Below are 16237 nucleotides of genomic sequence, written 5' to 3' on the forward strand. Positions count from 1 at the left end.
ATGTGCTTTGGGCACTAGAAACCCTCTGCAGGACAAGCAATCAATGAAAAATAAATGAATGAATAAATGAATGAATGAATGAAATTCTTGCAGTGATTTTTAAAAAATTACAGCTTTTCTAGAGGCTTTTTTGATACAATCTAACCCTCGAATAAACTGAGGGATGTCGGTATCGTTGATTTTTTATTGACTACAGTCGTTCGAGATACAAACAAAACGAACAATGAACACACTTCCGATCCCAGCCGCGCCGAGGACCCCGCGTACATCTCAACCGCAATTCTTTGATTAAGATGATGGAAAAATTGCGTGCACCACCTTGAGTGCTTTAGCACTATAATCATTTGCACCATGTATGAATTTCACACCATACTCAATGTCATTTTGCTTTTTCCACATTTCAGAGCGTTTTGGGTGGTGGCGGAATACGGTAAAATTTTCCACCAAAAGAGATAATGGAAATAACTTCTTCATTCAAGGTAAATTCACTTAGACAAATTTTCACGCATGAGCTGCGTCCTCGAACTGGCGGAAGAATGTAGAGCGCTTCGAGAAAACAAACCCTTGCCGTCTCCCCGACGCGGCCCGCACGCACGTTTCACAGCTTAACACCACAACACTGGTGGAATCAGACAGACATATAAAAAGAGAGTTCAGGCAGTTCTGGAGCACAACGGCGGGAGCGCAAGGGCTTGTGTTTCTTGAGTGCAACAGGTGTGTGAGAACCTGCCGTTTGAGGACATTCAGTGGACGAGGCACTTTCGCCAAGTACCCGCTTTTTGGGAAACGACCGTTTTGGAACCGGGTGTTTGAAATCATCGAACGTCTGCGTGCGGAGCAGCTCCGTCGGGTCTGAGCACACGAAGAAAGGGTAGATGCAGGTGAGAGCGTTGGGCAGACAAACGAAAGCAGGGGAGTCGGAGCAGGAATGCCACGATGCATACCTGCAGGTAAGTGATCCGGTTCTGGACGAGATCGGACAGGTCCTTGGCCTCCTTCTCCCTCCATTCCCCAGCACCGTCTGCCTGGCTGAGGTAGTTCAGGTCCGTCATGATGGACCTGGGAACACAGAGATGCAGGAGGGGTCAAAGCTGACTCTTCTGACGGATACGTAAACACCCTGGCGCACTTCATCCGGGCAACGGACAACTGCATAAGCTCCTTGCTTCAGACGAGCATCAAAACCATGCCCTACACTATACATACACCCTCTGAATAGATGGAAAGACCCTCTTGCCTAGAGGACTTTGGTCTTTGCTATTCGCTTCCCAAAAATATTTTGTCAGGGAGAAGCGCAGGGCGCCGGGTCCTTGGCTACATCGTACACATCGCTCCGCATCCAGGAGTGAAAGCGGAAGCCCGGGGTGAGGCGCTCGGAGCCCGGCTTTCCCAGGGAGACGACGTAAACGGTAAGACAGGCTGCGCGGCCAGAAGGCTTTTCGATTTCCTGCGGCTGCGGGAATCCCGGGCTTGGCAGATTCGTTAGCACTGGAGATGTGACTGGAGGCACGCAAGGGTGCATGGGGGGGCAGTGGGGGGGAGAGAGTGGCTCACAGCAGCCATTACCAGCTCAAATTGGGGGCAATTACTGCCCCCGTGTACAATTAGCTAATAAATCAAGAGCCAAATAAGGCGGCGCCCCCAAAGTGCCGTTTTCTAAAAACTCTCCATCTGAATATTTTTCTTGGAGGCTTTGCTCCTCCGAGCCGGTCTGCAGGCTTCTAGGACAGCAAGAACACGCACCTCTACGGAGAGTGTGAAATATTTTGAACCTAAAGGTCCAATAGGATGGTCCAGCTTTCTGCGATATGTTCTGCTGCACCACATTCCTACCGCATGTTGCCTACCTATCGAAACACCCTGCATGGTGTCCTACAGCAAGTTTCCACCTGGCTGATCTTGTTCATCCGCTCAACCTGACCTGGGCATACTGGACTTTTGATTTCTCCTGGGTCTATTGGACCACCGTGCCACTAATGATGCCCTGGCGGCTCCTAACCTCTGCTGGTGACCCAGGTCCTCCAGCAGGATGTGCGTGTGTCTCTGCAGCTCGGCCGGCTCCAGGTGGCTCAGCTTCTTCACCTCGCTGCGCACGAAGTACCACAGCTCCCGCACGCCGTTCTCGATCTTCCTGCGCAGGACTTCTTGGTTCTTCCCCGGACCTGCTGGGGTGGGCGGGCACAGAGAAGAACGGCTTCTCAGTCGCACAATATTCTCAAAAGAGCACAAGCCTTCGACCTTCATAGCAAAGTGGCCTTCGTGCCGAGACAGAAACTATTCACACGGCAGCAGACAATGGCGTTGTGTATCGAACACATCTGCACGTCCGGTAGCTCCGGGACAAGCCCTGGCTTTGAATTCTATCACAATCTTGCCTGTTACAATCTTGCGGTTTATAAAAGAAAAAAAATGGTATTTGATCCTTTGGAGGCCACTAGCTCCACTCCCTGTTTTTATCTGGGAACCACGACGAACAAAGGAAACTCATCCCCAGGGGCTGCAAAGGCTGACCCAGAAAGAGGACGCGCAGCACGACTCGGGTTACCGCGAGGACCCTGGAGAGGGGAGTGCCTTCTACCGCCTTCCAGTTCCCGGTGCTCCTCTCCGCCTGCCAGATATTTTTAGTCCCATTTCCCTGTAACAAAAAGCAGCTGACCTCATGGCTCGTGCCACACGAAGCCGAGGTACACGCTGCGGATTCCCGCCGTCCAGCCAGTAAAGTCGCGCCAGGACCAGCCACGGAATCGGAGCCTCTCTTCTCGGAGAGCAGCGAAAGGAAAATATAGAGACCCTGAAAACCCACGCACGTATTCCTTCTCCGCCTCCCCCGGCCGGTTCCGTAACTCCTCAGCTCCCGGACACATGCAATGAGTAGTAAAAAAAAAAAAAAAAAAAAACCGTGGTTCACCGCAGTTACAGTCGAAAGGATGCCACTGTCCCGCCAAGGTGGTTTCTGTCTGTTACTACAATGAATATATAAACCTCTTAGGATGCAGCATCAGAAGGAAAAGCAACATATAAATCCCTATTATTATTTATATTATTACAAGTACTACTATCATTATTCTGTGCCCCTGAACAACAGGCCCATCTCGCCAACATTCTGTGTGTCTTGTGACAGCACTTTCTCCAACACTTTGGCACAGAGTACTGAAGCACTGCTTTGTTCAATGGAGCAGATGAAGTGTACTTCCATTCTGGGACACGGCGAAACGTGGCGCGAATCACATTTCGAGTCAATGGAGCCCATCCCTTTCAACACATATGATACATAGACACAGGCTCCTCAACTTACAAACTAAACTGGGTCAGGATGTCTGTTCGCAAATTGTTCTAATTCTAACTCCAGATTCACTTTTACCTCTAAATCACAATCAGTAAAAGCTTTGGTTCTGTAAAAGTCTCAGATACAGGAACAATAAATAATACATGTGCAGTAAGGCTTCTTTTTTTTAAACTTTGAGGTAAGTGCGTCATCTCCACAAACTTCTTTTTCCGGTTCTGAACGGTAGCAAATTCATCCCGTAACCGTGAGTAGCTTTATCGTAAAAAATCATCATCTCGCTACTTTCAAATTTATGATCTCCACTTTGGTCTCGATGGTGGAAATCTGCCTGTCCTTATGTGTCCCATTGGAATCAAACGGCAGATGCAAATTATCAAGAAGCGGAAAACAAGCTGAATCAGGCAATCAAAGGCTGCTTTCGTCCGAATTTGGGTGCACTTTACCACCACCTGTTGGTTCGGCAGGTAAAAACACGTTGAATACATCAACGCTACCTTCGAAGATCGGCAATGCAATCGTTCGTAACCCGACGGGCAAATATACACTGCGATCCATTTGTGATGGACGTGTTCCGCTGCGCGACTACTTTTAGCGTTGGCTCAATAAGCGTTTTGTGCTGTGTTAAAGGGAAGCAATTTCCAAATTGTTCAGCTGTCTTGAAAATAAAAAAGAAAAAACACAAGACATCCCGAGACACTTCAGAATAAACACAAAGGATTTCATACATTCTGGAACGAAATGTTTGAATTCACATAACTTCCTTCTTCCAGTGTCAGTGAAGACTGGTAACCATAAAAATGACAACACATAATTTAGCATTAGAGGAACAGTATGTGCTTCCCCAAACTGTTTTTTAACTGCTTATCATGGAAGCCAGAGCATCTACCCTGTGTCTAAATATGTAAGACATGTACAGTTGCCCCAAAAAGACTTCCCGTCTTGAGCATCCGAGTTCCTGGGTGGCACAAAGTGCTCCGCTTACCATCCACGGACCGCCTCTGGAAGTTGTCGATCTTTTCCTTGGCTCGCATCAGCTGCTCCTCCAGGGTGCGGAGGCGTCCGGCTGCTGCGGGGCCCACCTCGGCCTGCCCCTCCGGAATCCTACGGGAACGGAGAGACCACGTGTTTCTTCCGAAGGCGAAACGAGTGCTACCAACTCCTTTCTTGCAGAACTGATCTTCGCTCCAAAGCCCACCTGCCCCCTATCCGCCCCGTTTGCGGATACGTCAAGTACGGCCGAAACGGCGCGGAGCGCGTTGCCGCAGCGGATCCTACCCAACAGGGGTGTGCCTTGGGACCGCGCTGCATTGTGGGAAACTTCGGCAAAAACGTTTCGGCGAAAAGCTGCGAACAAGAACGCGCCCCAAGCAGACTTGATGCCAGCATCTACTTTTTAAACTGACTATGTGAGCAAGACCTTGCAAAAGCCATAGCAGCAGGGGCTTCCTCTTTATCTGGAGTGTGGCCTGACTGCAACGTGGCAGAAAAGGAATACACACGCTGCGGAAACACCGCACGCTGCCGAGGATGGGTTGGGTCGACTGCTTCAGAAACACCGCTGACGGCTGTGCCCCTGCGAGCAGTGCGTTAAGTCAACCTTCCAGGGAGACTTAATACCTGCTTAAGATAATTCCCTCTCCCTCTCCCCGTCACACACGCTGAACCATAAGGAGGCCCGATCCAATTCCGGAACCTGCTTCCGGAAGCCGGTATTCAGTCGGTGCGAGCTGAAGCGCTCCTCAGACGGACCCTGGGCCGACGCACCCGTCCTCGCTCCCGCGCCAGGAGTACGGCGAAACTCCAGCGCGCGACTTGCTAGAGCAGCGGTGAGCAACCCGTGGGCCAAAGGGTACAATGTGTGGTCATTTCCGAAATAACGTGTGGCCGATCCAATTTCGGTGAACCAAATTAAGTTTCAAATACTTCTGAAGATTTTCGAATTAGTGTATGAGATTGTGGGGGGGTGCGGTGGTGCAGTGGGTTGGACCAGGTCCTGCTCTCCGGTGGGTCTAGGGTTCGAGTCCCGCTTGGGGTGCCTTGCAATGGACTGGCGTCCCGTCCTGGGTGTGTCCCCTCCCCCTCCAGCCTTATGCCCTGTGTTGTCGGGCCAGGCTCTGGCTCCCCGCGACCCTACATAGGACAAGCGGTTCAGACAGCGTTTGCGTGTATGAGATTGTATGGTTGTTTGAAGGACAATTTATCCACAGTATTAAAAAAAAAAAAAAAAAAACATTTATTGTTCACCACAAGAAGCCTATGTTCGACAGTGCTGCCATATGAGAGGTTGGCGCGAAGGTAAATGCGAATGCCGCGACACAATTCAGCTTCTCAGCTAGTTAACGAGTGAACATTTTCCGCCTACTGTCAAGTTCAGGCATCGTGCGTATATTTGATTTTGAACGGCTTTAGAGTCCTGCCATAAATTCATCGAGCAGTTTCTTTTAAATAATACCATCGGCAGGAATGAAATCGGTGGCCTGCCCCACGATAGAGGAGCACCCTCTGCAGGCGAGCTGCAGCACAGCATCGCGGTTAATCAACGATCCCGCTTCCTGCGCAGATGGGCCTCGGGTGTGGGGGGAGACCCCGACCGACAGCCCTCTCCGCCAGCCCGGCGCGAACAACCCCTCGCGGCGTAGCGCAATTTTTAACGCCGCGTGAACGCCGACCGCGCTGTCGCGCCATCCGTCTCCGGCCCTCCCGACGACGGACCCGCTGGTTTGCGACTGCAAACAGGGCCGTTCGAGAACGTGTCCCTCTGACACGGCCCACTTAGTGAAAGAAGTGACATTTGTTTGCGCGTAAGCGCATCCGTGGTCCACAGCGTGCGGATGGCATTTTCTCAGAGAGGATGGAACTCTCGCCGCAGTGAGACAAACAGCCGTAGAAGTGGAGCTTCTTCGAAAACGGAGCGGAGAGAAACACCGGCGGGAGGGTGAGCGAGTGGCTGACTAGGGACCACTTAGCACACAGCCCGGGGGGGCACAGATTGGCACACGGCTCCTGTTCCCACGGAAACGCTTCCTGGTTGTACCTGGGCCTGCGCCGTGTTGACGTCTGGCCGGACACAGCACGCCAAGGGTCACACGTGGGCCCCAAGTCCAAGCGCGACGCCGTGCCGAGCGGACTCATCAGCCGACGGGACCGGTTCGCGTCGCCCGGCGGCCGGTCGGCGCTCGAGCCGCCGGAGGATGCGGCGTTGGCAGCGGATGGCTCGATGCCCTGACACTGCGGCTGCGACGCCTCGGAGACCGTCAGGCGCTCGCCTCTGTGGTCGCTGTGGCCCGGCTCCTGCAGAAGCCCAGCATCGGAAGTATCGCCAACAAAAGGGTTGAGGAACTGCTCTTGGGATCGATCCAAAAAGGTTGAGGGTTCAAATCCCAGGAAAGCAACTGCAGCTTTAGTCCTCAGCACATTTCTTAGCGTAAACTACCGGAGAAAAGGTCCCGCTGTATAAACTGCCACGGAGTCCGCCGCGTAGGTCACCGCAGTGCCAAGGTGCTGCTGGGTAATAAATAATGTCAATGCGGAAAGCGGCACCGGTCCGCAGCGGCGCGAGAGGACGCGCTCCCCCTCCCCCGCGGGTTCTCTCCGCTCTGGAAGGCCGCGGCACCGTCCTGCCGCTCGGCGGGAGACGGCATTAGCGGGCCGCGCCGGCCACCCGCCGCGGTTCACCGATTCCGCCGCAAGACCACTTTGATTGCGGCGCACGAGGACGCGGCGCTCAATCATGGAGACGGGGAGCAGGAGTGTGAGAAAAGATGGGATGATGATTAGGGTCTTAGGGAGGGATTTTGTCCCATTTTCGCATTAGCGCCTATCAGGTTCCAAGTACATCTGTAGCGCGGGCTGTAACCCCACCACGGAGGCCTCCTGCACCCGCCATGTTTCCCACACCAAGCCACTCCATCAACCGCCTTTCTTTATTCTGACAATGCAGAGCCAGCTTTAACATTACTTTTTTTCCCCCCCTTCGCGGTTCTAGCTTTGCAGACACCTTTAGCCAAAGCAATTTACGCAGCTTACGATTTTACACTTCACACACTTATACAGCTGGATTTTTATATATTTTTTTTTTTAGCGAAGCAATTCAAGTTAAGTACCTCGCTGAAGGGTGCTACAGCAGGGACTTGAACCGGCAACCTTTTTTCGGTCCGGTTTCTAAAGTCGTGGATAAATAGCGGCGCCGCGCAGCCCGCGAACTAATTCAAAACGAGATGTGAACCCGGTACCTCCCGAGAGCTCTCCCCAAGTTCTCGAAGGTGCGTAAACATCGAAGGCGTCGAGCCCCCTAAAGTTAGCGTGTGGTTCTGCTACACGTTCGGCTTTTTTTTTTAACGTCAAACCGGCTGAATTCCGTTACTTGATTCGGTTACTCCGCCTCTTCGTCTTACAAACACGATTGCAGATAGGCGAACGCTTTCCGGACAATTTTTTCTAAAATTTTTGTCTCTCTCGTGGAAGGAAAATGACGTATTGGCCCAACAAGCCATCAGCAGGCTGTAAAATGTACTCAAGACAGTACAGGAGTGCGGGACTGACTTTATTTGACTCAATTCCACAGCGTTCACAGCTTGTGTCTGGTGTTCCTGAGAGGCCGCGATCAATAACAAGGTGCAGGTCGGTGATCAATAACAAACGCTGCATATGACCAGTCGGCTGAGGACTGAGAAGTTCTGGAAATGATGGGTTTTTTTTTTTTTTTTTCCCCCCATTTTCAATCATTTTGAATTGACTTGGTTGAGGTTAACAGAAAAATAGGAATGAAGCAAGTTTCAGAGAAATTTACTGATTTATTATAGCTTTTTATTTTGAGGTTTTCCCTCAACCTAACCAGCAAATAACCTGAGGGATACCAGTACTGTGAAAACACGTATCGACTGCGAATTTGTTCTAAATGTGACTGGATTTACAAACGAATGGAATTACGAACGGGCTTCCGATCCCGATTTTGTTTGTAAACTGAGGAACCACATTAGTCCATTATTAGGATGCAGAAATATACTATACGCCACTTCTGTAGATTTCCCAAAATACTTGGGTTTTTTTTTTCCCTGGGACTTTTGCAGTAATTTATAAAAGAACGAGTCCAAATACAATGAGCTGATTATTCTAAAATTTCAGCCTCTGTAAGGAGTACAGCAACAATACCCCCCCCCCCCCCCCCCCAATCACGCCAGCGGAAGAGATGCCAACTCGGAGGGACACCAGTATAAGCGCCGTTGGAAAGCTTGTGTGAAAGACAACGGAAAATTAATTACCGCCGTCCGAGGAGCTATTCATTCTCCGAGCCTGTTTTTTTGCTTGCGCCGTTTGTTTTGTGCTTTTAATAAATTTTAATAAACAGATTTTTGATACCCTTTCCCCACTTATTGTTATGGCTCAGCTCCTAATTGAGCGAACGCGAGAGGCTCGGTAGGCTAGTTCTGGATCTCCGCGGCACGCGATCACTGTACGATCTGAGGTACGTAAACCTGCCAGCACTGCGTGTCAGGAACTCATCAGGTAATGGGGACACCGGCGAAGGCTGCGAACGCCACACACCGAGCGTGTTGGAGCAAAGTTTCGGAGGAACTTTTCATCTGCCTGATCCAGCTAAAAATACATCAGACCGCAGCAAACGCGCCTCTGTGGATTGCACCACATTACGTGTGGAGATGGTCCTTGCCAGGTGATGCCAACCTGGACCAACAAAAAGCGCTGCTTAAAGCCACACGATCTATGGGGTGCAAGAAATTATGCAAAACTTAATGTGACTGGGGATCTAACTCTTCTGGATTAGATGTTTCGCTTCCCCTGTTGGAAGCATCTTCAGGGAGCTGCCACATCTTGCGAAGGCTAGATGCGAACCGGAGTTTTCGACGAGGGTGGGAGTAATTATGGGCGGGACCGGGTTGGAGGTCGCGGCGGGCGGTCCGGATAGGCGGTGCCCCCGCTGCGTTTTCCACTCGCGCTGTACCTTCCGTATTACAGGTTGGAGAGGCAGTCCAGTCTTTACAAGATGTGGCAGCTCCCTGAAGATGCTTCCAACAGGGGAAGCGAAACGTTGGAACCAGTGTCCTACGCGACGCGGTCTAATCCAGAAGAGTTAAATCCCCAGTCAGTTGACACCAGCGACGGAAACTTAAGGGTTTTGATACAACTTAATGTGGTCTAATGTGACATAAGTGAATGACTGACATCTACATTTATTTATTTAGCAGATGCTTTTCTCCAAAGCGACTCCCAATGAACTCTATGTAGTGTTATGATCCCACACACCTTATTCACCAAGGTGACTTACACTGCAGGATGCACTACTTACGATGGGTCACTCATCCATACATCAGTGGAATACATCCTCTCTGTGTCACACACACTATGGGTGAATCTGAACAGCAGGTCTTTGGACTGTGGGAGGAAACCAGAGCACCCAAAGACTTACACTGCTAGATACACTACTTACACTGGGTCACTCATCCATACATCAGCGGAACACACGCTCTCTTTCACTTATACACCGCATACTCCATACCCATCACTTGAAATCCTTCCCTCCCCCCATTCTCGATTATTTTACCAGTTGAATTATAAGTACCGGTTAATGGACTTGCAGAACTTCTTTGGATGCTGTATGAACATTGCGGTAGCACAGTGAACTGAAAGGAGCGGAAGTAGGGGAAAAACAACCTGATGCGGAAAAAACACTGAAGTGCAGTGTAATAGAGACATGTGGTGATACAGAAACTGCCCTTTGTAAAATTATAAAGGACACTGTTTCAGTAAAACATGAACATTTCTAGCGAACTATTAATTTTGCCAGCTTCCATCTGTGGGTGTCAAAACATACAGCACTGTCGGAAAGTATGTGAACCCTATATGGATGGTCATTATTCTTGTATGAAATATAAAAATGAACAAATCTAAGTGTTAAACCTTAAAATAAACTTATGTGAATGAATAAATGACTGATTCACACACCTCATTCTACTTACCTACTTAGTTGAACCACTGCAGCTTGGGGTTCCCTCATTTTTGCACGTGCACTACTTCTGTGTTTCTGCTACACATGATTTCCTTTAAAGCAACATATGGAATTGGTCTCTCACACACACACACACACACACACACACACACACACACACACACACACACACACACACACACACACACTTTCTGAACCACTTGTCCCTTACAGGGTCGCAGGGAACCGGAGCCTACCTGGCAACACAGGGCGTAGGGCCAGAGAGGGAGGGGACACACACCCAGGACGGGACGCCAGTCCGTCGCAAGGCACACTAAGCGGGACTCGAACCCCAGACCCACTGGAGAGCAGGACCCAGTCCAACCCACTGCGCCACCGCACCCCCCTGGAATTGGTCATTACACACCTATTGTATCACGTGAGAAAGACTGCTTCTCGTGAAATAACCATTTTGTGGTATTCTGTGTACGTGCAAGGGTTAAAGTGTTGTACAGAAAGACATGATCACAAGCTGATGTCTCACAGCACCCGGGTGGTGGGAGAGGACCTGGGTTCGATCCCTGCTCGGTCTGTGGGGAGTTTTCATGTTCTCCCCGCATCCGCGTGGGTTTTGTCTGGGTGCTCTGGTTTCCTCCCACACTCCAGGTGAATTGGTGACTTTAAATCGTCCTCTGTGTGTGGCTACCCTGCAGTGGACTTGCGCCCAGTGCCTCTGACATAGGCTCCGGTTCACCGCGACCCTTCTCAGGACAGGTGGTTTCTGAAATTGGATGGATGGATGGAGCTGGGTAACTTTGGCAGTTAGCAGCTTAGGGTGAGTTCCTTTGCTCAAAGGTACTACTTTGGATACTACACCGGGCGGCACGGTGGCACAGCAAGTAGCGCTGCTGTCTCACAGCACCTGGACGGTACGAGTGGACATGGGTTCGATCACCGCTCAGACTCTGTGGAGTCTGCGTGGGTTTCCTCCAGGTGCTCTGGTTTCCTCCCACGTTCCAAAAACATGCTGTTCAGCTACCCCCATAGTGTGCGAGTGACAGAGAGAGTGTGTTCCACTGATAAATGGATGAGTGACCCAGTGTAAGTAGTGTATCTAGCAGTATAAGTCACCTTGGTGAATAAATGTGTGTGGGCTGGTAACACTATGCAGAGTTCATCGGAAGCTGCTTTGGAGAAAAGGGTCTGCTAAATAAATAAATGTAAACGTAAAGAGAAATACATGCATGAAACAATGCAGAGCGGGGACCCTCCATACAGGGAACACGTGTGAACAGGAGAGCAGCTACATAAGGCCACTGCTTTAGAGGAAGCATCACCGGCGTGAGGACACTGCACTGCACGGTGAACTGCGACTGATATGAGAAATTTGCAGCCTGCGGCGACTCTGCTGCAGCTGAAGGAAGAGTGCTGTGTTTACTCTCTTTGGGGGGGGGGGGGGGGGGTCACGGCCCACCAGCGGCTCGAGGGGGGGTCAGCTGGCTCAAACATCCCGCGACCTTGGACAGCTCGAAGGGGACACGTACTGCAAATAAGCATAGCCTTTCCAGCCTTATGGCACACACTCCAGTGACTCTGCCTGTTTGTTATCAGAGGCGTTTGGATGACGTGGGGGGGGGAGGGAGGGGGGGTGCTGCTGCCAGCGGATGCCCATCTGTGACCTCCACCCTCCTCTCCCAGAGGGGTTTCGCTGCTGTGAAAACGAGCAGTGCCTCACCTGCTGTATCCTGCGCAGGCAGAGTGGAATAAACATCAAGACCGTCAGCGATCGCATGGCCCAGAAACTCCCCGCTGACTTTCTTCTTTCACTAAAATTAGTCTGAGCTCGCGCAGATCTCAAGATCGCATCTTCGCCCGCGAAAGATCCACTCACAGGCACTTGCCGCGAGTGCCTCCCCGGTTCTCCGTCGAACGTTTCCAAGCTCGAGAGGACCGCGTGCCAGAGCGCGTTCAAAGGCGTCGCCGGGTAACGCGGCGGTTAAGGACGAAGACTTGCGAGGCAGCTGGTCCGAGTCCAGGGAGGCGCCTCGATTCCATCGAGCGAGGTACTTAACCCGAATCACCGCTGTAAAAAACACGGAGCCGCACAGGTGAAATGCCCGAAATTCTAAATTGCTTTGAATAAAAGTTTCGGCCAAGCAGGAAAACGCACCGGCTCCCCGTATTACAAACATTCGAGTGACGGAGACACGGAGACGTTCCAGTTGACGCGTTACTCGGCAGTAATTTCAGAACGGGCCTGCCGTCGATAAAGAGGGAAATGCCGAGAATCCTGCCTTCGCACATCTTCGAACGAGCAGATGCGTTTCCGTGTTTTTCCCCCGCCGTCACCGAGCTCATCCGAGAAGGGCGAACCCGCTCATCAACGCTTTTTCCAATCTGCTCCCGCTGCAGGAGATGCCACTGGGTCAACTCATCCGAAGACAAGCCCGCATGCATCTTCACGGGGACGCGCCCCGTGCCTTTCCTTCAGGCTGCCATCGCGCATCGATCCAGCCGCGGTGCCCGGCCGGTGACGTCATCGTCCCCGCACGCGCACGTGAGCTCGTGGCGGGGGGACGGAGGAGACTTTGGATGACTGGCAGCTCCGGAGGAGAAGGTTTGGAGCTAGGAGCCATCCTGTCGCTCGTTCGCTCTTCTTTTCATTAGTTCCACGACGCAATCATTATCAGTCATGTCTGTCAGTGCCGGGGCCCCAGGCCGGCCGGGGCGCGATAGATCTCGGCGATGGCAGACGCCTTCACCGCACCCATTTGGGCTTCTGACGCAAAGCGAGAAGCTCTCGTTTCGAGGGCTTCTCGCCCCAGAGAAGTTCGCCGGGCAGCACCGTCGAGCCGCCGCCCCTCGCGCTGAAGCATCAGGGTCATTAATCAGGTGTGTGACAGCATCTCCACGACAACCATCCCTACCACCAACTCCTCCGCCGCCGCCGCCCCGGTCCTCACTCCGCAATGCACCCTGCACGCCGCTGCACTCCGAATGCCTCCAACTCGCGTGCGCATCCTGAGGGACTCCCTTCACGTTTTTTTTTTTTCTTTTATAAAACTTAGACGTGGATCCCTCCAGTGGCGGTAGCTGCCTAAACCGCAGCGTGACGTTCGAAGGCGTGCGTACGTACCCGCGCCCGAAAACACGCACTTGACCGTGTGCTCAAAGGGATGCGCGAGCGGGTTCCCGTATCACATCTATCTAACGACATTCCTCCGTGAGGAGGGTTCCGACTCCAACGGGAACCATCAGCGTCGCCCTAAAAGAGCTCCGTGTAAAAATATGCTCGCTTCTGAATGAGGGCACTCTCCCCCCCTCCCTTCGCACCGCCCTGCTGCCTCTCAAAGTAAACACGCTGATTACACAGCAAGTGGGTGCGCGTGCACAGGGTGTCCGTGGGGGTGTGACGGAGGGTGTCACGGGGCGCCAGGTGTCACCTGGCGGTGACAAACACACCGAGAACCCTCCGCGCGCGCAGCCCCCATCAATCACAGCTCCCCACCTCGGCTGCTCGCTGGGGGCCACGGGCGCCGACGCCAGATTGCGCTTGATTGCAGGTTTCGAGTAGAGGAACCCAATCAAAGTCAATGGGCACGGAGGAGTGCTGGGTAAAATAACTGATTCCCGGGGTGTTTCTGAGAAGCTATTATGTCTCATTTGCACAGTTCTCGTTTCACCCCGATCCTTGCCCTCTCCCTCGGCACATTTTAACCAATACGCGCGTGCGCGCGTCACTCGCCTTCTGCCACTTTGCGCAGATCTGCGATTCCGTCACGCGGATTAACGTCAAGACGCGCTCCGTATGCGATTTGCCCTTTTATCTCCTCCTGTGGCGGCAACGTAAGCAGCTTTTGATAATCACGAGCATCAGTTAAATGAATAAATGTACACATTTTTATTAAATACGTTATCCTGCTCCACTTTAGCTGGCCCTCCGGCTGAGACTCTCTACGACAAACACGAAGCGGACGAGGGCCCGACGGAGCGGCACCGGGAGACCGTTTCTCCCTACGCTTTCGCTCGCTCGGCGCGGAACCCTGGCCACACAAGTGGAAATTTAACACCCGACGCGTTGCGTTCAGGAGGGCAGACGCGGTTACCTGAGGGACTCGGCCATTCGCCGCAGGTCCTCGTTCTGCTGCTTGAGGCGCTCCAGCTTGGCCAGGATCCTGGAGAGCTCACGGCTGGAGCGCTCGGGATGCTCGTTGTCGCGCACCAAGTGGCCGCCGATGTAGAAGAGCAGCGTGCCCCAGGCCAGCAGCACCAGCGCCACCCAGCGCCAGGAGCCTGCCCACGGGCGCATCTTTCCCCCAAGTGGGCACGGTCGAGGGTTGAGCGCGTTGCTGTCACAAGGCTACATCCAGGGGCATCCTCGCTGCTGCGGGGGAGGGTGGAGGAGGCTGGGTGGCAGGGGAAGGACCACAGCTCGAGAGGGGATAGCAGGGTGGGGTTCAGATAAACGCCTGGGGTGGGTCGTCGCTCGGTGCACTTTCTCCCCACCCCCCTATTAACTCATGGCCTTTCTATTGGTGCCAGCTGTTGCCTCATCCTTGGCCTCTTCAACCGCTTGCTGATCCACCCCTCTCTTTGTCCTCGCGAATGCGCCGTGGGTCTACGGCTCCGCCCCGGCCATCTGCGACGACCCGGCCTCCCGGTGGCCTCCCTGGCTCCCCGTCCTCCTCCAGATTCTTCCGTCCGCTCCTCCCTGTTCCGAAACACGGAGACAGAACGTCCGTTAGGAAGGACAAAACCGCAGCCGGACGGGGTGTGCAGCCTGGATAGGGGCGCGGGGGGTGGGAGGAGCTCGGCGCGCACTGGGAACCGCTGCAGCCTCGAGGCACGCGGCCCGCTCGAAAGCTCGGGCAAACTCAAAAAATTAACAGCGAACGAGCCGTCGGCTCCCATCCCCCATGCACTCCATCTCCCAAACTTTAAAAGGTAATTACAACCAACGGGAGGAATATCGCGACGAGTTTGTTTGTTTGCGGTATGGAAATGTGGAGCACTTTGAAATGAGGGCAAACATCTCCAGCTTCTGTTATTTACGCATTTTGTCATCATTATTCCGAACGGTCGTTGATATTGCTCACATCCACAGCTGTGTGTTCTCCAAAGTGCTTCAATTTTACCACCTTTGTGCTCTCGGACAATGTCGGCGGCCTTTCTGGAACACTTGGAGCATAAATGCATCTCTTTCAACGTGACGTGCTCCTCGGGCTGGAGGGCCGCGACCCCTTTATGGGACTTGTGGTCGATGAAAATATCAAAGACACAATTATTAATTTTGTTTCAAATTAGCCCAGCACACCCACTTGAGACTACAGGCGGTCCCCGATTTACGGTGTTCGCCTTACGATTTTTTTCGACTTTACGACGGTGACCTGGAGATAGACATTCAGTGGAAACCGTACTTCGAATTTTAATTTTTCCTCCGGCAAGCAATATAGGGAGGGATACGCTCTCGCGATGCCGGGTAGGGTCAGCGATCCACATCTCTCGGTCTGTCACGCGGAGGTGTGTATTAAATATATTTTCGACTTAACGATATTTTTGACTTACGAAGGATTTCGCGGGATGAAACTCCACACCGCGGACACGAATGCGTGCCCCTGGTCTTCATCACCGCGTGCAAATATTAGCGGGGCATTCAAATAAATGAAACAGGCACATAAGGTCAAGTAAAACATCACTGTAACAATGAAGATCACTGGACCAAAAAAAAAAAAAAAAAAAGAGGGAACATTCCACACAAGTGTGATTTGTGCTGGTAGGTGTGTCGCTTTGTTTTATCCACATACTATAATGCACATGGGCATAGTTACAAATACTGTGCTCCACATAAGTGAGGTAGGTTCTTCTGTCTTTAACCTCGAGGAGGTGACCACAGCAAGGGTATTTATAGGTGTGCCCCATCACCCTGGCATTACAACATACGCGGTTAAGGCACCAGAAGTCGCCCTGGGCCACGCTAAAGGGAGAAGTGCCCTATTTACTATAAATAT

General features: G+C 52.2%; 1 protein-coding gene across 2 annotated transcripts in view; it reads right to left on the reverse strand.

Moving 5' to 3' along the window:
• The window catches only part of fut8b (fucosyltransferase 8b (alpha (1,6) fucosyltransferase)), a 68763-nt gene that overhangs the window by 11976 nt on the left and 40550 nt on the right, over positions 1–16237 (reverse strand). The window contains exons 2-5 of one of the 2 annotated variants that reach the window (XM_029254247.1): positions 14336–14940; positions 4269–4387; positions 2000–2162; positions 945–1059 (exon numbers count right to left, since the gene is read on the reverse strand). In XM_029254247.1, coding sequence (XP_029110080.1) covers positions 945–1059; positions 2000–2162; positions 4269–4387; positions 14336–14538 — 600 coding nt within the window. In that variant the 5' untranslated portion in view covers positions 14539–14940. Of the gene's footprint in view, positions 1–944; positions 1060–1999; positions 2166–4268; positions 4388–14335; positions 14941–16237 lie in introns of both variants that reach the window. The other variant, XM_018735263.2, reaches the window with a different exon arrangement.

This window comes from Scleropages formosus, chromosome 1 (genome assembly GCF_900964775.1).
Source record: "Scleropages formosus chromosome 1, fSclFor1.1, whole genome shotgun sequence".
NCBI lineage: Eukaryota > Metazoa > Chordata > Actinopteri > Osteoglossiformes > Osteoglossidae > Scleropages > Scleropages formosus.